This window comes from Lissotriton helveticus, chromosome 1_1, assembly GCF_964261635.1.
Source record: "Lissotriton helveticus chromosome 1_1, aLisHel1.1, whole genome shotgun sequence".
Lineage (NCBI taxonomy): Eukaryota > Metazoa > Chordata > Amphibia > Caudata > Salamandridae > Lissotriton > Lissotriton helveticus.
The window spans coordinates 465934991-465957515 of record NC_136057.1 but is presented as its reverse complement, the minus strand read 5'-3'; the positions used below and the strand labels follow the sequence as shown (position 1 = coordinate 465957515).

The 22525-nt window shown below is 46.8% G+C and overlaps 1 protein-coding gene across 2 annotated transcripts in view; it reads right to left on the bottom strand.

Moving 5' to 3' along the window:
* Positions 1–19706: 19706 nt before the first annotated feature.
* The window catches only part of EFCAB6 (EF-hand calcium binding domain 6), an 803637-nt gene continuing 800818 nt past the window's right edge, over positions 19707–22525 (bottom strand). For both annotated transcript variants that reach the window (XM_078673866.1, XM_078673867.1), the window contains one exon: positions 19707–22315. In XM_078673866.1, coding sequence (XP_078529992.1) covers positions 22193–22315 — 123 coding nt within the window. In that variant the 3' untranslated portion in view covers positions 19707–22192. The remainder of the gene's footprint in view (positions 22316–22525) is intronic.

The following is a 22525-nucleotide window of genomic DNA, read 5'->3' as shown; positions in this document are numbered from 1 at the left end:
AATTAGCCTTACTCGCTAACATTAAAAAACAACGCTATGGATCAGCGCTAAACCAGTGTGAACATTGGAGTACAGATCGCGAGCGGATAGAGCCTGCCACTGCCACCGGCAAGACTCTTCTCCACAGCGCGACTGAGAGATGCTGCAGTTTAAATACACACGCCTCCTACAGTGCCACTAGAGCGCTGACCTGGCCGCCCGAGCCCAGAAGTGGTAGGCTCCTCCTCGCCCTCCGCAACAAACGCCCAGAAATGGACGCGGCGGAACGGGGCGGGAGTCGGCAATCAGGTGAGTGACAATAAATGATTTAGCACACAAATAAATTTAAAATTAGCCTTACTCGCTAACATTAAAAAACAACGCTATGGATCAGCGCTAAAACAGTGTGAACATTGGAGTACAGATCGCGAGCGGATAGAGCCTGCCACTGCCACCGGCAAGACTCTTCTCCACCACATTGGCAGCTATCGTGATTAAACTCATGAGCTGCCTAGCAGGGCAGACCGCTGTATGTGCACACCAGCATCTAATGTGCCCATGATTGCATGTGCAGCCATGTATCGCAGGCTTGTGCATGAGCACTGACACATATATTAGTTAAACCTGTGTCCTATTGCTGTGCAGACCCAGGGGGGCACACTTGAACCCCTAGTGCTGGGGACTATGTGTCCCACCTGCCATCGCACGTGGGCACAGGTAGTGAGGAATACCTGTGTGTGTTTTCACTACCTATGAGGCTTGCTCTTCCCATAGGTTAACATGGGTTAAGTGGTTGACATCACTTCGGGCTGCAATAGTGGATTGTAGGGGACAGCCTCATAATGTTTCCTATCAATAGATTTGCAATGCCAAATCCTTTCCAATGGAAAAGGCAGTTTTGGCATAACTCGCTTAGAAATGCAACTTATAAAATATGGACATTTCTATGCTCTAAGAGTCTTTTGGCCCAAAGTGCCTGGCTCTGTTAGATACCGAGGGTCAGGGTAGCACACCTGTGCATTCCCCAGTGACAGCCATAAACCATGGGCATCCCACGAGAATGGCAGACCGCTGCCATTTGACTGCCACATGGGATAGATTGGAGAGAGAGAGGTTTTGACACAGCCTCTAGGGGCCGGATCTTGGCCCCACTAAAGATTAAGATCTGCATTCCATGGCTGACAGGCCTGAAATTTAGAGGAGACATCTATAGTTCAAATGGAAACCCTTTGAACCAACCCGAACTTCAAAGACACATAACAGTATATTTACCTGGGCTATCCTTCAGAAAGCGGTGAGATGCGCTTGTGGATACACAGGACTGGAGAGCACAGACTGAATGGTGCACATTGCTAGAAGACTCTGCTGTCCACATCGAGGATAACTGCCCATGAATAGAGGCTGACCTGGGCCGAAGACCTGCTGAAGTGTGGTACCATGAAGTGTGCTCTTCAAGGCCCCGATTGTGGGCCTCTGTTCTCCTGGAGATCTCAGGGACATCTAAGATTTCCCATGAGGAACCTACACCATGTAACTGTGACATCTGGAAAGCGATGCTGTCTCAAGTACCCACATCTCCTACTGAATTCCATCAGGTAGCGAGGTGCGAGTACAGAACTTAGAGCCACATTTACAACTCTTTTTTTGTGGTCGCAAACAGCGAATCAGGCCGTTTGCAACCGCTAAAACGGCCTGTAGTAAAAAAAGCAATTTGCGAGTCGCAAAATAAAATGTTTGCAAATGTGGCCCTAAGACATGTGTCTGTTAACCGGATTGTCTAGTGCGGAGCCCCAGAAATCTTGCCAGCATCTAAGGCGTGCGAGACGCCGCCTTCATACTCATTGCATCTGGTGTCCGATTGACAGGGTGTGACCCTCAGAGGTGGGGATGTTCCCATAGTAGTGCCTCATGTGGCTCAATTGCACTTGCGCCTGCATGTGTGACTGGTCTGGTGCAATGTGTATCATCGTGCACCAGACATGGTGCCTGCACTGTGTTATCAATTGACCGGCTGATACCCTTGGCACCAGATTAGGATGCTGAGGCTGATACCTGTTGCACCGAGTAGCGGTACGAAGTGAGTGTGTGTGAGTGGGAGTGATAGACTGTGGAACGCCCGTAATTCACGACACTGGCCACCGGTGCCGATGTATACATTGATTTCATGCCAAAAGCACAATACATTTGAAACTGGGGTTACCTACATTGCATGTTTCATGTATGTACATATCTTTGATATCATTGTGACCCTGGGTGTATCCTATAACTGAGTGGGATTATATTATATGATTTGATAGGTTGGGCCTGGAGTGAACAGAGTGTTGCACTACTTAAGGGTGCTCTCTCTATTGGGGGGTTAGATTAGGGTTTGTCCACAATGTGCATTCTATTGGTATCATCATGATACGAGTGGGCTTAGTACTGCTAGTAATATTTTCAAATTTCTTTTTGCCCAAATGTATATGATATTCATGTTATAATGCTTGAATATGTGTGTTGAAAATACATTTTATTTACATACATTCTGTGGGAAGTCTCTTTTGTGATGTGAGTGTCTGCTGTGCCTTTGCTTTACACATTGCCTCTAAAAAAAGCCTGCCAGCTCAGTGCCAAGCTACCCAATGGTGAACACAGGTCCTACAGTGAGTGTGATCAACCTCCATGGACGGGCACAAGAGATTCTGATTGACTGGTGGCATCCCTTCAGGTAACCAATAATTGTTGGTTCCAACAGGGGGCACACACACTTAGATATGCTGGGGGGGTGGCGAACCCACCGGGACCCCGTGCCTAAACAAAAGGCTTTAAATCAAGCCATGTTTTCTTTACTTTACAGAAAAGTGGCTGGTCCAACTCCTGGCTGCCTCCCCCCCACAACTCCTGCAGTACTTTGACTCTGGGAGGTTGCGGTGCCCGAATCCTTGTCTCTTGACTGTTCTGCTCTGGGGTCAGAACAGGATTCCCTTGGTGCACCAGGGACTTCAATGCGCCTTGTTTGGCTTAAGGGGCCATGCCGAGGAGGGGATCCCTCAAGGTGCAATGCCGCTGCCACAGGACGAGAAAGAGTGCCTCAGAACACCGTGTAGTGTTTCAGCCTCGTAATGGGCTGACCCAAGTGGGTACTGTTTGTAGGGGTGTGTAACCACACCCCCCTCCTGCGTATAAGCAGTGGGCCGACCCTGCGTCCGCGCGGGCGGCACGCTGGAGTGTCAATAAAAAAGCCCAGGGACCTGGGCGTGGCGTCAGGCAGTAGCCGGTCACAGTAACTACCCCACGTGTGCTGTGTCCCATTATTTGAGGCCTGGTCCAAACACCACATTGGCGACGAGGTGGTCTTTGCCACCCCACCGCGTGCTCTGCCTCCCACGCTCTTGCCTAAGGAGCGACTCGGCACAGCCCTGCAGCCTCCCTACATCCGGCGGCCGACCCAGCTCCCGCCGTGCCACATGGCTGTTGGAGCCCCCCTAGCTGCCCCGGTGCCGAGCGCACCCCAACCGGACCCGCCGCCTACCTCAGTCGAGGCTCCAGACGCACTGGCTCTGTCCCTCCCCGCCGCGACTCGCCTCTCCTGCCAGGCGGCGGTGCCCCAGGGCCTCCAAGGTGAGAGTGTGCTGTGCTCGAGCGCTCCAGCGGTGTCTCCACGCCTGCCCACGCCCCAGGCAGCGCTACTCCGGGCCCTGCGACTGGCCCCCACCCGCCCAGCAACTCTCTCTCTCAGCGGAGGCCGTACGCGCGGAGCTGCGCGACACCCTGCCATCCTTCACGCTTCTCGCGTGCACCGCACCGGACATACCTGCCGTTTCTCATGCATTTCGCGTGAGGAACAGTTTGTTCCGTTTGAGGCCCCTGGTTTGCTCCTCCTGCTGGCCTGAAGTTCCTAGCCACCTGTGACAAGCCCAGAGAGTCCACCACCGGCACCAGTGTGCGGAGAAACCTCACCCTGTGGTTTGCCGTCGGAGCCTTTGCCACCTGCGCCTGCCCCCAGCGGCCATGGGGCACTTGCCCCCCCTGGAACCATTCACGGTCACCGGCACACCACCGTCGCAAGCCACACGGTGGAAGAAATGGGTAGAACGACTAGAAAACTACTTCGTTGCGGCTGAAGTCACAGTTGAGCGGCGGCGTGCCATGCTATTGCACCTCGGATCCACGACATTTCTAAGGATGTGGTGGAGGGCGGCCCGCCCAGAAACTACGCCACGTAGCGCGATGCAATCACCGCGTACCTCGAGCCTTTCGCCAGTGCCGACTACGAGAGGTTCCTACTCCGCCAAGCCCGCCAACTCCCAGAAGAGTCCGTTGATGTCTTTTATGCGAGACTAAAGAAGCTGGCAAGCACGTGCACCCTCCCGGATGCTGACGATGAGATCCACGCCCAGTTCATACAGGGCTGCGCGTCTTCGAAGCTGCGCGAAAGGGTATTGGAAGAAGACAATATGACCATGAGAGACATCCTCACGCTTGGTCGGTCCAAGGAGCTGTCCAAGGCCAGGGCCGCGCATATGGAGGCGAAACCCACCGTCGCAATCAAAACAGAGCCGGTGACGCCCTCCAGACTGACTCACCGGATGTCCGTCCAAAGCAGCCTCGGCGAGGAACTCCTAGACCAGCCCAGTCATCGCGTAGCCGCGCCTGTGCGTGGTGTGGAGTACTGACGCCGCACAACGGAACCTGTCCAGCGCAAGGCAAAGTCTGCAGCGCCTGCCGGAAGGCCAACCACTTTGCAAGTGGGTGCCGGTCAACGCCAAGGAAGAGACAGAATGGCCCACCCAGGAAAGTAAGGACAGTAGAGCCGCTCCCGAACAGCCCCACCAGCAGCGACATGGACGAAGACGAAGCCGATGCCACTTCCGTACATGTCGTCCGGATGCTAAACACCCTCGCAGCCACTCCGACTGCAGCACCCATGTGCACCATCAACATCTTGGGCCAGATGGTGCCAACTCTAATCGACACAGGCGCGACAATCAACCTGATGGCGGCCAGCGTGTTCCGGACACTGGCGAACGCCCCGATACTACACCCAACCAGAGTGCAGGTGTACGCCTACGGCACCACCCGTCCACTTCGCCTGTGCGGAATGTTCCGAACCAACCTATCTCATGGTTCCAACAGTCTGCAATCCAGAGTCTACGTGTCTCAGCAAGGGTCAGGATTCCTGCTAGGGTGCCGGACAGCGCAGGACCTAGGTTTGATCCACTTCGCCCTCACAGTCCAAGCCCACAACCTTGACCACCTAATGCAGGAGTTCACAACCCTGTTCGACGGAATCGGGTGTTTGAAAGGACGGCCATCCACCTCCACGTAGACAAATCAGTCGCCCCAGTGGCCCTCAGACACCGACGCATCGCGTTCCATCTGCGACCTAAGGTGGAAGCAGAGCTAAGGGTGCTGGAACGAGCAGGGATCATCGAGAGGGTGAGCGGCCCTACCCCGTGGGTATCCCCCATTGTAGTGGCAAAGAAACCAAAACAGCCAGACGCAGTGAGAATCTGCGTGGACATGCGCATTCCCAATATTGCCATCAAGCATGAACGCCACCTGACACCCACAATAGACGACATCATTGGGGAACTGTCGGGATCGAAATGGTTCTCGAAGATGGATCTGAGGTCAGGATACCACCAAATTCCACTAAACCCGGATTCGCGCCCAATTACCACCTTCTCAACCCACGCTGGACTCTGGCGATACACCCGACTAAACTTCGGAATATCAAGTGCAGCCGAAGTTTTTCAAAACATCATTCAGAATGTCTTGCAGGGGCTGGACAGCGTCCTGAACGTCAGTGACGACATCTTAGTCCACGCGCCTACGTTGGATGAACACATCCGGCGCCTCCATGCAGTATTCGCCCGGCTCTAAGAACGAGGCCTGACACTCCACCGGGAGAAGTGCGACTTCCTGCGTAAGGACATCAGCTTCTTTGGGTACCGGTTCTCTGACCAAGGGATAGGTCCGGACCCAGACAAAGTAAAAGACATTCACGAAGCTCCTGCCCCCACCTCGGTGACGGCCGTCCGCAGTTTCCTGGGAATGATCACCTACTGCGGGCGATTCATCAAAGACCTGGCAGATCGATCTAACTGGCCCCCTTCGCGATCTCACCAAGTCAACCACCACCTGGGAGTGGGGCCCGGAGCAGCAGGAATCCTTTCGCAAGACCAAAACTGCCCTGTCAGCAGACACAACACTGGCCTACTTCGACCCTCGGAACGAGTCGCAACTGGTAGTGGACGCCAGCCCAACAGGTTTAGGAGCCTTCCTAGCCCAGCAGCAGGCCTGCGGCGAGTGGGCCCCCGTTGCCTACGCCAGCCGGACCCTCACACCTACAGGACAGCGCTACTCGCAAATCGAGAGAGAAGCTATCGCAATCCTGTGGGGATGTCGGCATTTTCACATCTACTTGTATGGACACCCCTTCGTGATAATAACGGACCACAAGCCCCTCATCCCTTTATTCCAAGGATCCTCCACTCGTCCTCCTCCACGAATCGAGAAGTGGGTGCTGCAACTCCAGGAATTCCAGTTCACTGTGGAATATCGACCCGGCACCCGGAACCCCGCCGACTTCCTGTCGCGACATGCCCGCCCCATCACGGCGGCGGAAGCAGCGGAAGCAGCGGAAGCCACGGCTACAGAGGAGTATGTGCGGATGATTGTGGAAAGGTCCAGGCCACTACCTATCTCTCTGAACGAAGTAGTGCGAGCTACCAAAGATGACAACTGTTTACAAATCGCCATCCAAGCCTTCGCCTCCGGAAATTGGAAGAATCTCCAAAGCCCGGCTTCTTTCCGTACCCCTGGAGCCCAAGCAACACTGAAAGCGTTATACCAGGTCCGAGATGAACTGTCAGTCTCCCCGGAAGGATGCCTCCTGAGGGGCCCTCGTCTGGTGTTGCCCGACTGCCTCACCCAACAAGCAGCGCTCCTAGCTCATGGTGCGCATCAGGGCATCGTGAAATCGAAAAATCGCCTGCGGAGCAAACTCTGGTTCCCGGGTCTGAACCGAGTCGTGGAAGCCATAGTCCAGAGGTGCCCTGTGTGTCTGGCAACCAGCCTGCCTAATCACCCCGCTCCAGTAATCACCGAAGAAGGGCCAACGTCCCCGTGGGAACGAGCCAGCGTGGATTTTGGTAACCTCCCAGGCGGGAAATACATACTCGTCGTGGTGGACGACTTCTCACGGTATCCAGAAGTGGAGATCCTGTCCTCCACCGCCACCTCGGAAGTCATACCGAAACTGGAAAAGGTCATAGCTACCCATGGGCTCATCGGTGAACTGCGTACAGACAATGGCTTCCCCTTCAATGGCACGGAGCTAGGCGATTACTTACAGTCTCATGGCATCAAACAAAGACGCATAACCCCGAGGTGGCCCCAAGCAAACGGAGAGGTGGAGCGCCTAATGAGGACTTTAAACAAGACTATCCAGATATCACTAGCTGACAGCCAAAGTCTAGAGCTAGCCCTCTACCAATTCCTGCGTGAGTACAGACTGACACCCCATTGCACAACAGGAATCCCGCCAAGCCGCCTCTGTTTTGGCAGGGTAGTCATGGACACCATCCCACACCACCCAACGTGGGCAGAGGCTCCTGCCCCACCGAACCGGTCGATGGAACGTATAACAAAAACAAATACCGAAGCGTCCCGTCGGAGGAGAGCCACTGACAGTTTGATTAAAGTAGGCGATAGTGTGCTGGTAAAAGATCGTCACCCAAGGGGAAAGTTTCGACTGCCTTTTGAACTAGACCCATGGATCGTGGTCCACGTCAATGGCACTATGGTCACTGCATCCCGGGGGGGTGAAAGAGTCACGAGAAATGTGTCATTCTTCAAAAAAATCCCAGCGGATGAAGACGGAGAATTCCCGGAAGCGAGAGATAACCATCAGGACACTCCACAGGCCCCGAGAGAAACATCTAGAGGCGACCACCAGGACACTCCACGAGGCCCAGGAGAAGCGCGGGGGAACGATCTGCCACCCAGGACCTCCAGCCCAAGAAGTGCCCCCTCCACGCAAGATCCGGAAGGAGCCCCGTCGCCAGAAGCACAGAGCAGCATGGACCTAACAGAGAGAGACTGTTCGGAGGACTTGTTCCAGACCCCGCCAAGCAGGGGCAGTCAGGGCCGGTATCACCTGCCGCCCTGCCCGCAGCCCTCCCAGAAGTATCGAGACTTTGTTGCCCGCTGCTGTCTGTGGGAGTAGGACGATCCTGCCTACCTGCCTCACCCAAGTAAGACTGTTCTAGTTTGTCCATGGAAATTACAGAAGCTGAAGTATTTTGAAATGACAGTTTAAAGAAATAGTTTATTGTTTATGTAATGGTTTTCTTCACATTTCTAGGTAAAGGAGGAATGTAGTGTTTCAGCCTCGTAATGGGCTGACCCAAGTGGGTACTGTTTGTAGGGGTGTGTAACCACACCCCCCTCCTGCGTATAAGCAGTGGGCCGACCCTGCGTCCACGCGGGCGGCACGCTGGAGTGTCAATAAAAGCCCAGGGACCTGGGCGTGGCGTCAGGCAGTAGCCGGTCACAGTAACTACCACACGTGTGCTGTGTCCCATTATTTGAGGCCTGGTCAAAACACCACACACCTCTGCCTTCTACCACGTTGACAATCACAGTTCATTTTCTGGGGGGCTGGACTAAAACACTTGCTGGTCTTCTGAGTAAGGGAGTACTTGGCGACACTACTGGGTAGCTTCTCACAGAGAGTATCCACCCCTCAAACTGGCACAGAATGGAGCGTTCCACAGCGCTGTTGTGAATTGAGAGCTGAATATGGGCTGAGAATACAAGGAAGTGCCTTAGTATGCGGCCAGAAGGAGCAGTCACAGGGCAAATGTCAGGAGCAGACCACAGTGCTCACTACGTTCTGGGAGAGCACTTGAGAGCACACAAGCAAGGAAACAGGCAACAGGCCAGCACATCAGGCAGCTCACAGTGGCAGTCCCTCCTACAGCCCAGCAGGCCACACAGCAAAGCATGCAGTCCAGATGGTGGTTCCTCCTCGCAGCACGACAGTCCCCTATTAAACCAATAGGAACAGTATACATCTTGACCAGATGTGACAATCATTGCATTTGATATATGAAACAGTACATTACAGTTAATTTGCAGGAGTAGATCCCCATTTGGCTCACCTTGGTCATTGAGTTCACCACATAATATAACAAGTTCAGTAGAATTTATGATTCAATGATGCGGTCATCTATATTGGACCCCGCTATACCCATGCTGGTGCATTAATAGCAAGTCCCTTCAAGAATGTACAACTATCACCATCTATCTGCATCGCCGTTTCCATCCCTGTTGCTTTCCATATTAAGTATGATTAATATGGTCCCCAGCAGCTTTTGGGTCGTTTTTTGGGAGGGAGTAACTCATTATATACATCAGTTTGTGTGTTACAGTAAAGCATGTCTGCGTATCAATTTTCCATTTTTGGATTCGAGCCTTTTGCCCATCTCATAGCCACTCGTCGCTTGGCCAGCAAGAGGCCAATGGCCATCAGTGGCTGGGTCGATTTCTCTATTCTTAAGTCATATCCTAGCAGCGCCATCTTTGGGTCTGATTCTAATTCTGTGCCTTTTATAAACCCTAGCGCCTTGAATATCTTACGCCAGTACTCATCCCCTGGGGGCACTGCCAGGCAGTGTCCATAAATCCAGCGTCTTCCTCGCCGCATCTCCAGAACTTCGAGTCCTCTCATAGCCCGTACCGATACTGTCACTCAGGTGTGTAATAAGCCTTATGTAAAAACTTGAAACGTATGAGTCTAAAACACCCGTTCATGGAGATGGTTTTGGTCCTAGCAAAACAATATTGCCACACCTTAACACTGGGGGTCTTCCCAAATCCCACTGCCAGTCCAGCCTGACCTTCAACATCGCCGGCCTGTGCGTCTCCTGTGCACTAGTGTAAAATGTTGTGATTAGTTTAGATGGTATTTCTGACTGTATTAGCATTGAGAGAATCCCTATAGCCTGTGGTTCAAACATATCCTCCCCTAGTAGCTCTTTTAAAATGTGTCTGGCTCAGTGACCATGGTATCTGGCCATTGGCGACATGTGTGGGGTCCTCTCTTGAATGATTTCCTATCTGATCACCTCCCTATCAGTAACAAGTCCTCCATAGTACATATGCCCAAGGACCAGAGTGCCTGTCTTGCCCCTCCCTCCTGACCCATCGGGAACCACAAACACTATTGTAGTGGGAAATATGAAGAATATGATAGCGCTCCAGCTTGTCTGTTTAGCAACGCGTAACCGCCAGGGAGTCGAATATACCGTGCCACCTACGTGGGATACGGAAGAGGGTCTGTGGCAAAGTTATCGGACCAGCCGCATCCTTCTCTAGATATATATGAGGCATGGTTTGTGGGCTTTGAATCCAGCAGTGTGCAAATGTACTCTGAGCAGCTGTATAATACAATTCCAAGACTGGACCTCCCAAGTCGGGAGGTAAGGTAAGCGACTCCCAAAGTACTCTAGTCTGTTTTCCCACCCAGGCATGCGTAATCCTTGAAACACTGTGCGCGTTACTAGCAGCGGTATATTCTGAAACAGGACCAGACACAATGGGAGTCTGATCAATCTGACCACGTCCTCGGTTAGTTTCTGTATGGCCACTCCATACTTCTCACAGAGGGATCCGTATGAACCCGGATACCTAGATACCTTAATAAATCAGTGGTTCACTGTACAGGATATTACAGCGCCAGAGGGGTCATGGCTGGAGTAAGGGGAAAGAAGATTGACTCATCCCAGTTGATTGGCAGGCCCAAGTTGCCCTCGAAGAGTACCACCTCTCTGAGGATGGGGGTGAGATTGTTATCAGGGTGATGGACATATAGTGTCATCGGCATACGCTGATATGATGAGATTGTAATCAGGGAATCACAGTCCACTATGATTTTGATATTCACGGAGTTCACAGACCAGCAATTCACCACTGCATATATCAATGGTGACAGTGGACACCCCAGCCTGGTTCCCGTTGAGATACTAAAGGCACCAGAGACTATATTTCCTACCCGCAAACCAGCTGTTGGCGCTGTGTATAGTATTGAAACTAGCCAGATGAAGAGTTCACCCACCCCTATTTTACGGAGCACCGCAAACATGAACCCCCACTCGACTGAGTCAAATGCCTATTCAGCATCTAGGAACACTGCAGCCGCTTTGACCTCTGGATTCAACCACAGAAGGACTCCAAATAGCGTTCGCAAGTTCTGAGACAGGTCTTGGCCTGGGACGAACCCTGCCCGGGCGCACATTCCCTGGCAACAATGGCACCAGTCTGTTGGCTAATATTTTTGCATAAATTTTGGCATTAATATTCAGTAAAGACAGCAGCCTGTATGATGAACAGTGAGGGGATGTCTTGCCCCGTATATACATATAAAGGTGTTAGGCGCAGGATTAATAGCAACTGGAATGTCTTATAAAATGCCACTGTTAGGACATCTGATCCCGGCGCTTTCCCAGCTGGCATAATGTGCAATGCAGCTCTAATTTCTTTTTAGGAAATCTGTCAGTACTTTTTTCAAAAGGGTGCAGGGAGATGTAACTCTCCGTGCTGGGGAGCACTGTTACTAATACCTCAAGGTATTATTCTATTAAGTTCAACTAATTAAATCCATTCTAAGTCTTATTATTGTTCAAACGTATATGTCTTTATTCATATATTCCTTTCGCAATTCCATGAGGTTTTACGGTCACTTTTAAACCACATTGTAGTGCAAACCCATTATAGCACAAACCCAATGCATTTCGGGTCGATCTTCGACCCTTCATCAGAGGTCTAAATTCGTAACTAAAATAAATTGGAAACAGGAGGCCTATCAATAAATGAGCTTTTTGTGTGGAAATTAAAAAGTTTTTTGTGTAAAAGTCAAAAAGATTCAAGGTGAGTGTGCTCTGAAACATGCTTAACTTTGTTTAAAAAAAATTGAGATTCCTTAAATTGCGATTGCATTTAAGGAATCCAAAATTGAGATTCCTTAAATGCAATGCAACAAAGTAAAAAAAATTGCGATTTCGCTAATAGGAGGAGCAAATTACCATGAAGTTGAACTTCATGGTAATTTGCAAAAACTTTGAAAAATGCACTTTTGTGCATTTTTCAAAGTTTCATGTTGCGCAAACACATGCCCTTAGGGCATGTGTGTGCGCAACATATGTGCACAGATTAATTTCAGGGGTGCCACTTTGGACACCCCTGCACCCTTGAAATTGCATTCTCAATTTGCGATTCGCTAATTGCTAATCACAAATTGAGAATGTCTTCCCATTCATTCCTTTGGGCCTCCAGGCCCATAGGAATGAATGGGGATGTATTCCTTAATTGCGACTCGCAATTTGCGAATCGCAATTAAGGAATATTAAGAAATCGCAATTTGTTTTGCGATTTCTTCATGCATAGCATTTTGCTATTCCTTATTAGCGAATCCTTATTTTTCGCTAATAAGGAATCGCAAAATGGATGCTTGATGCATCTGGGGGTATGTCTTTTTAACCGTGAAAAATCAATGAGAAATAATAGTGACAATACAATAATCTGTGCGGTTTAAGAGGTCCATTGTGTTTCAGACTTGTGTTATTAAATCATGCAAGTAGAAAGATTGTGTCATTGAGTGTGAGTTTGAACAAAATGGTTCTATCGGTAGTGAGAAAAAGCAATCTGTGCAGTTTAAGGAGTCAATTGTGTTTAAATCGTGTGTTGTTAATCGCACAAATAACCCTTTAACCCATCTAAGAAGACAGTTTTTGTCTTGAAACACTCCACACAATCTGATCGCATCAAATCTATAATAATGAAACACTGGCCTATCATTCACACTGAACCAGATTTTAAAGATTTATTTTCCACACATCCGACATTTGCAATGCAACGTTCCAGTAACCTCCAAGAGTTGTTGAAAAAGAAAAAAAATCCACAAAAAGAAAGATTACAAAGGCATGCAAAAATGTATGAACTGTATACATTGCAATAACTCAATAATAGGCAATAAATGTATTCACCCAATGCAAGGTCACACCATAGAATTAAAACACTCCAGCACCTGTGACTCATCATTATGTCGGAAAAACTGAACGGAAAATAAAAATACGAGTAGGAGAACACAAAAGCAACATAAGAAAGTGCAACATGAAATCGACGGTGGCATCTCACTGGCTCGAAGCCAGACACAACATTGCTCAACTACGATTTACCATTCTCGAGCAAGTGTCTGTGAGACAAGATACTGAGACTTATCCAAAGCATTGGCGAGATCGGAATTTTACTGGACAAAAAAACTACACGCTTTACAACCGGAATGAATGAATGACATAATTGAATTTAATTGTTTCTTATAGCCACCATTGGACAGAAGATTGCATCTAATCTTCTTCCCTGCTTCTAGATTAAAAATCGGTGACAATAATGCACATGTCTTTGAGATTTATCACGTTTATAATTTCTCAGAAACTTAATCATTTTCTATTCATAGTTTACACAAAGAGTGTTTTTATTCACAGTTTATTTGCTAATCACTTTTATTGCATATCTTTTCCCCCCCTGGCCTTTACAATAAACACATCTAAATGAGTATTTCTTCTTCACAATCAAACTTTATTAACCATGTCGGGTACTATTCAACAAAACAGACACTCGGAAATACTAATAAGCACGGGCAACTTTAAGACGCACATTTAAACAGTGAAGTCAGAACGTATTGACGGTAGACTGCCGCAGCCGCTTAACATTTTCGTGGGAGCTGAGATAGAGCTAGGTCAATCACGGAGCTTTTCCCAGTAAGTGCATTTACGTTTCTTGATACACGCATGTTAAAAGTATATCTTAATACATGAGGATTTACCATCATGACTGATAAAACCGCTTCGAAGAATTTTGCCATTTACTGAAATCATCCTTTATTTGTGCGATTAACAACACTCGATTTAAAACACAATTGACTCCCTAAACTGCAAGGATCGCTTTTTCTCACTACCGATAGAACCATTTTGTTAAAACTCACACTCGATGACACAATCTTTCTACTTGCATGATTTAATAACACACGTCTGAAACACAATGGACCTCTTAAACCGCACGGATTATTGTATTGTCACTAATATTTCTCATTGATTTTTCGCGGTTAAAAAGACATACAGCTAGATTCATCATTGTTAAATCGGCTCGCAAAGGGCCAGATTCTGAGAATCTGGCCCTTTGCGAGTGCAATGTTTGCATTTGGGATTCATCATCCCAAATGCAAAAATCGCTAATTGCGAAATCGCATATTTGTGAGGAATTGCATTTAAGGAATCTCTATTTGAGATTCCTTAAATGCAATTTATTAACCATTTTTATTTGCGAATTCGCTATTTCTGGCCGCTATTTACCACGAAGTCTGACTTCGTGGTAAATAGCGAAAACTTAGAAAAATGCACTTTAGTGCATTTTTCTAAGTGGTATGTTACACACACACATGTCCTTTGGACATGTGTGTGCGCAACATATGGCTACATTTACATTTCAGGGGTGCTACAGGGTGTCCTTTGGACACCCCTGGCACCCTTGAAATCGCATCCTTATTTGCGATTAGCAAATTGCTAATCGCAAATAAGGAATGACTCTCCATTCATTCCTATGGGCCTTTGGGCCCATAGGGATGAATGGGGAGTTATTCCTTATTTGCGATTAGCAATTTGCTAATCGCAAATACGGAAGCTGTAGAAATCGCAATTAAAATTGCGATTTCTACATGAATCCCGTTTTGCAAGTCCTTAATAGCGATTCCTTAATAATCGCTATTAAGGACTCGCAAAACGGGACAATGATGAATCTAGGGGATAGCGTCTTTCTGTTTCAATTAAGGTTCCCTCTTTTCAGTTTTTTCCGCTAATTTTTTCAAACAAAGTTAAGCATGTTTCAGAGCACACTCACCTTGAATCTTTTTTACTTTTACACAAGAAACTTTTTTATTTCCACACAAAAAGCGCATTTATTGATAGGCCTCCTGTTTCCATTTAATTTTAGTGACGAATTTAGACCCCTGATGAAGAGTCGAAGATCGACCCGAAATGCATTGGGTTTGTGCTATAATGGGTTTGCGCTACAATGTGATTTAAAAGTGACCGTAAAACCTCATGGAATTGCGAAAAGAATATATGAATAAAGACATATACGTTTGAACAATAATAAGACTTATAATGGATTTAATTAGTTGAACTTAATGGATTAATACCTTGAGGTATTACTAACAGTGCTCCCACCAGCACGGAGAGGTACATCTCCCTGCACCCTTTTGAAAAATTGCTTTGAGCTCCATTGGACAGGCGCAGGTGGTAAGAAGCACCTCGAGATTTAACAAGAAAAAAATGATAACAGAGTGCACACTGGCAACAATTGTTTTCTAATTTGCCAGTACTTCTCTTGTCATTTGGGATTTGTGAACTGCATAGCATTTTCTAATACTTGCAGAACTGTTCTATAAGATATTCTGTGGCACACAAGGTCCGCCTTTAATCCTCTAAAATGTCCATGATAGTATCTGATGTTCTCGGGGGCCTCAGTATACCAGCCAGTGTCATACCTGGCCTATCCCTCTCTCCGTAGGATTGTGGGGTTCCATAATTCCCCATGTGCTTGGTGTCATCATTGGCTGTCTCCTAAAACTCTACTATCTTCCGTTTAATTACTTCAGTAATGTGGGGGCCTCCCTCTTTCTGAAATGTGTTCTCCATGATGGCTATTTCTCTCTCAAAGGTATCCAACCGCCCGCTTATGGTGCGAAAATCTCCGTCATGTTTGGAGATCGTGGTACCCCGCACATAGGCCTTGAAGGCCTTCCATACCATTGCGAATGTGATGGCCGAGCCCATTTTGCGCTCAAATTATTCTTCTATATCGTGCGTCAGTTCCTCTTTGAAGACAGAGTCTAGCAGGGAATATGGCAGGAACCACCAAGTGAAAGCTGGGATTCTGTGTGTTTGAAACTTTAATGTAACGTGCACTGGGAAATGGTCAGAATACATTCTGGGGAGGTGGGTGCAATCTGCAACCTGTGCTTTTAACCCATTGGAAATCAGCCAGTGATCTATGCGGGTGTGTGTGTCATATATGAGGAGTAATGTGTATAGCCCGCTGCATCAGGGGATCTGTGTCTCCATATATCTATAAGTCTCTCCCATTGTCAAGGATAGCACATGCCGCTGCTGAGGGGCACCTAGTGGGGCTTTGGAGTCCTCAATATCAGGATTTAAGAAACAATTAAAATCTCTCGAGACCTGTGATAGATCCACCCACTTCTGCAACTTTGCCCCAACTGAGTTATAGAATTGGGGATTATCATAGTTAGGAGGGCAGATCATCCTTGTGGCCCTTAGCTATTACGTATCTACCACCCGGGTCTTTGTAAAGCCCAATTAACGTTACCCCGGAGTGTCACCCCACCCAAATTAGGACCCCTCTGGCATGTGATGTGTAGCTCGCTGTGTAACGTTGGCCCTGCATTTTGCTTTGTGTTAGCTCTTTATTATCTTATTTAACCCCTTGGATGCTAGTTTATTTCCTGTGCGGTGCGGGAGAAATAAACTGCGGGCGGGATTCGGACGGCTCCCGGCCGCCATGCGCACACGCCCACTGACGCATGACGGCCGGGAGCCATCATGAGCATACAAGGGGTTAAGATGCATTTCCTGCTGGATTGCAATGTCTATGTTATGTGTCTTAAGATATGCTAATACTTTTCTGACCTTTCTGTTGTTATTGAGGCCCCTGACGTGCTAGGTAAGTAGCCTCAACTCCTGCCCTTGCTATCCATCTTTCGCCCCTGGGTCTACGTCTGCAATCGTTCCAAGTATGATAATGTACTAATGTAGCAACTAGTACATAGCTTCAAACCCGACCCTAGTGATCCCTTCCATGCTATGTGTGTCCCCAACTTCCATAGCTTCCATGTGACCCTCCCTTTAATATGCCCAAAACCAAAAACATAATAGAAAACATCACTGTTAGTGAAGCACACTTAGGGGCAGATGTTACCGTCCTTCCTGCTCCCCGACCCTCCCCGCCACCCATTTTATCATGTATATCCTTCTACCCATCCCTTGAGCAGTCTACTTTATAGGGTCTGTTATTCTGCCCTTGAATTGCAGGTAGTTCTTAATGGGCCATTCCAGGCATTGCATGTCCAGTCATATGCACCCAGTCAAATAGTGCTGTTGCTATATGGGCACATTTTATATATAGGTAATTATCGTAACAGTCTTACCAATATTCAGCTCATAGCAGCCCATCCCGAGCAGCACTTCTGTGGTGTTCGTGTTAGAGCTCTAGAGGGAAGGCTGTTTAAGTCGAAACCTTGGTCATTTAGTCCCGGATCTATGCTTGTCCCAAGTAGTGTCTCAGTTATAGTCTCACATCCGGTTCTCTTTTTACGTTCCCGCTTGCTCGTATTACTGTTCCTCTGGTTCCTGCATTTCACCTCTGTCGCTCAGGGACTCAGCTGGGGAGCCTTGGTGTCTGCCAGCCCTCTCCCTCTATTTCATTAACTGCATTGCCGCCTTAGGTTGCGTGAAGTCTCAAACTTTATTCTCAATTTAGCTGGGTATTGTATGCTGTAATCCATGTTGAGTTCACATAGCTTTTTCATAGCTGGGATGATAATACTTTTGTACTTGTTATGTAAAATCTAGGAACAGGGATATCAAAGACCCTTCTAGGCGTAGTATCCCCAGGTCTCAAGAATTGCGAAGGGCTGTATCTCGGTCTCTGTAATTCAACAATCTGGCAATGATTGGTCTCGGGCTGCCCCCGGAACTGGACGAGCCTCAAGAGAGCGATGGGTGCGCTCCACAACAAAAATATCAGGGATAGTGTCTCTGCCCAGTAATTCTGTCAGCACTCGCTCCAATATTGCTCCATATTGTTAATGTTGGTCGATTCTGCTATGCCAAGAATTCTGATTCATGATCTAGCTTCTTAGTCCTCAGCTTTAGACTGGAGCAATTTTAGAAGCTTGTCCATTGTTTTGTGCATGGTAGTTTCCATTTGCAGTGCGTCTTCTGCATTGGAGACCCTCTGTTCAACTGTGTCCAGCCTTTCTTATGTTTGTCTAACCGTTCTGATATTAAGTCCATTCGAAAAGTGAGGGCATCTATTTTACTATAAATTTTCGATAGCTTTGCTGCATTGTTTGCAATATGTGTTTTAGGTCTGTCTCAGCTAATGGCTCTGCATCATCAGACGGCGCTTCTGCATCTGAGGTGCCCGCTTTACGGGACCTGGGGGTCTTGCGTTATTAAAACTGCAGCTCAGATTGTAGCATGCCTGGCTTGCCGATCTTGCAAGCCTGTAGGGGAGCCCCTCATCCGCCCCTCGACACTAGTGGTTACCTCAGGCCTTCCTTAACTCGTTCCCCAATGTTCTTGTGTGAGCTCTACGTCTTTCCAACAGTCTATCTAAGCCGTAAGTCACCCTTTAGGGCTGCATGTTTCCAAGTTCCTTCGTAGGGCCGCACCTATCATACCTGTCCCTCTGTGTGGGACGTAGTCCTGATATATTTAATATTTCTTAGGCTGAACTCTGCGCGTGCTTTCTCCTGCGCCCAGTCCACTAGCTCCTCTTAGTGCTATACTGCAGTGTGCCTATCCCCACCTGTTGGTCGGAGTCTAGTCTGTCTCTGGCACAATGAACACCAGGCCAGACGGCGGAGCAAACACTCAGGGGCCTCCCAACGCCATACCCGGATTGCAGGACTGGTCTGTTGCTTTGCAGTCTCTCCTTTTCACCTGGGTGTCAATCCATACCCAGGAGCCGCCCGAATTTCTCTACATGCCATGACTCCGCTCCATGTCGCCATACAGTTGTCATAGGCTGGTGCCGGGTCCCCCCCCCCCCACTTCTCTGCTCCTCACAGACCCCGTTCACCTCAGCATTGGCCTCACGTCTCTCATCGGCTTTTGGATACCTGGGGGATGCCAATCTCGGGGCCGATCAAATATCAATGCAACCCCAGGTCTCGCTTTGTGTTGTTTGGAGTTATCTCTGCTGTGTCGCTCAGGCGCTGGCCGGGCCCGGGGACTCCTTGCTGCTATTTCTCTCTGCAATTTGGGACCGCTTCCGTGCGCAATGTCGAGGCCGCACACGCGCTGCGGACGATAAGCCTCCGGAGCGCCAAGCAGCATTCAGTCACTGTGTACGCATTATTTTTCAGGTGCACCGGCTTCTCTGTCACTCCCTCTCGCTCCCTCTACATCGCCAGGATTTTGCTGGACGGTGGCGATGGCTGTAGGAGCTCCTCTCACTAGCTGCCATCTTGGAGTCAGGCAAGCTCCGCCCCCGCTCCACCCCTCCCCACAAGTGTGGGATTTTATCACTAGGGGACTCTTAACCGATAGATTTTCCTCATGGTAGTGTGAGAATTCATAATATTTTAGATTATTATCCACCAGTGCAGTGGCGGCATGCATTTAATCGGTGCTGCAATAGAAGCATTCCCTGGTGGACCTGTGCATTGTGTGCACATTTTGCTAGTGGTTAAGTACATCCAGTGAATAAATTTACAGCATTTATTTAATGTGCAACTTTTCCCTCTGGCGGTGTGACAGAGGAGGAGAGTCCCCAAAAATTGTAGACTAGTATTCTGACATCCTAACTTTAAATAAGGCTATACATATTTGTATACATGCTACCACAAAATATCATCATAAAAAAACTGCAAGGAGATGAACACTTTCCAAATATTTTTATTTAAATGTCCAGTGCAAATATAATTAATCAAAAATATATCTGGCCCTTAAAAAAATGTGGGACTGCTCGTAGTCATTAAAGATTGCACAATGTTCTTAAGAGCTAACAAAAATATGGAAACAGTTTTTGCAACTTTACCAAATTAAAACATGTATTAATAGTGGTTGGATTAAACTATTTTTTTTTACAAATGTAATTGCATCCACGTGAAAATTTGACATTTTACTGCTCACTCTTGTTTTTAACTGATTGTTACTTTTTTAGGCAAATATTGCCTCCCTCTTCCTGCAACGCTTTTTAAGTTATAGGATGTATCTATCACTAATGTAAATGCACCAAAAGCATGATGCACTGGCATTAGTTATCAGAAAGATGTACTGTCCTACATAATCAGAGTACAAACCAGTGTTAAAGATGTAATATCAAAACACTGTTTACAGTGCAGTGAAAAGATGTAAGAATCGATGCAAAATCAACCATCAAAACTCACAGTTTACCTGAAATATTAAGCATGGATGCCAGTCGGTTCATACTGCTCCTCCTCGTCCTATACCATAGCATGATGGGGATATGCTGGCTTTAAACTGGATGTGATCAGATTGACCCATGCAATATTTTCCGTTTTTGTCACAATGTGCATCCAGAAGTGCTCAACTAAACATTTACTTTCCTTGTTTGGAAATTCACTGAGGATGAACAAAATGACATAAAGCATCTGGAACTTATTTTTTCAGTTTAGACTGGAATAACCTTTTATCCAAGACAATCATCACTGAACTGGCAGAGTTTTAATTTCCCATAAAGTTTAAATCGAGACCCATTCTCTTCGAATTTGTGTCAGGGTTTGAATCAAACTTTAATTGATGGCCTCAGTTGATGGAATGAATCAGAAGATCTGGGGAATGACTGCCCTATCACTGAACTCCTCTCTGACACAGCTCTCAAAGGAATTGAGATTGAGGTAGGCGTTGGCTGGTATATTTTGTGGTGACCTTGAGAGAACACAAAGTTCACCCCTATAGTTAATCCGTAAACTATATAATAGAAAGGAATAGTTTTATGTTTTAGAATTATTTCAAAAAATATTTCTCTGAAAGACTTTCTATGAAACAGCAATTTTGGGTAGACTAGTGATTCTTGAGCAGTGTCACAAACTAGCATGATTCTAAAAGAACAAATTGTGTAAAAAAAATAAGCAAAAAAGCAATAAATAGTTAATAAAAATTAAATGAGAGAATAGATAGGTATACTGAAGACTACAAGGCCAACACCAGCAAAGCGTATGTAAATCTGAGGCACTGTTGTACATCTTAAGCTAAACCAACCTGATGACACTCTTTTATGTTAGGTTTCCCTGAGCTCACTGATTGCCTCCACCAAAGCCCCCTTACCATTTGGTGTTTGGAGCTGGGTAGAAAACATGCCAGAAGGTCCACTACAAACCTGCTTCTGATTAGAGTTTCTTTGACATTTGTTAGGAACTAATGCTTTTAAATGCACTTATTCAACACATTATAAAGTATTAAGGCGTCATTGGTGCAGAGCCCAACAGGATAATTTCTCACTGTAGTAAGAGTTAGGTACGTGAGCACGCCTTTATAGCTGCAATTGTGTGAATTACTTTTATGTTTGTACATGACGCCAATTGTACTGGATGTATGAAAGCAGGACTTCAATGGCTTCTTTCCTAGAAATCTAGAGAATGTTTTATTAAATTGCCATACCATGGAACAGAGGTAAACATACTTTGCAGGAATTCACACATGTGTGTTTTCCACTGCTGCTCCATAACAATTAATCTCTTCCAATGAGACAACTGGGTTTAAAAAAGTCTGGCTAGAAGTACAAGTTCTCCGTGTGTCTTTACACTGGTTGGACAGTCAACTTCGACATTAAAAACAAAAGAGTACAAATGGAGTTAACAAATATATAACGGCTTATGTATTGTAAGGTAACACATGCAGGATATTTTAAGGAATAAAAGCTAATCTATCAATTTAGTATAACAAAGTATGATATCTCGCAGGGAACCATATTGATCTTATAGAAGCCGACAACTAGGGTTTTACAAAAGATGGAAAATGTGGTTCAAGAGTTATTCAGACAAAAATAAGTGCTGCACATATACATTACTTGTACGCATTAGTATTCTTAAACATTCGTTTTTGAAATTATCCTATTATGTTTTGTATTAGGAGTTGGCAGCAAAATGTCAAATACGATGTTTGCATTGATTACTTCGATTGGAATAAAGTGAAGAAAATCTTACTACTGTGCACCATTTGTGACCAATACAGATCGTTATTGAATCGAAGTAACGCAATAATATTAGGATTTAATACAACTGTAGAAGTTCACGAGATTTAGAATGAACAACACAATTGCCCTCATTTTTCACACATAAAAATCTGTTGTTGTTTGAAGGGTGCTACATTTCCTGCATGCTGGAACAACGTTACAGCTACTATCTTATGAATGATCGTAGGAAGTCATTATAAGGTATTTTCAAAGTTAGGTCTTTGTCATAGTATCCTAAAATGTGAAAGAACTCGTCCTCCGACAAATTAATGCTGTACTGCCGCAGAACCTGCAAATGAAAAAAAAACAGCATTATTACTAAACACAAAATAGAAATTGCATACGAAAAAGGAAATCCCTAATAACAACAGATCTCTTGTGCACATGGTTTTCACACATGAATATGTTTGATATTGCACTGTGATCTCAGAATTTACAGACCCCCAGGATACTGTGGCATTGATTAGCTAATTTTGAGACACAAAAATAGAAATGTTGC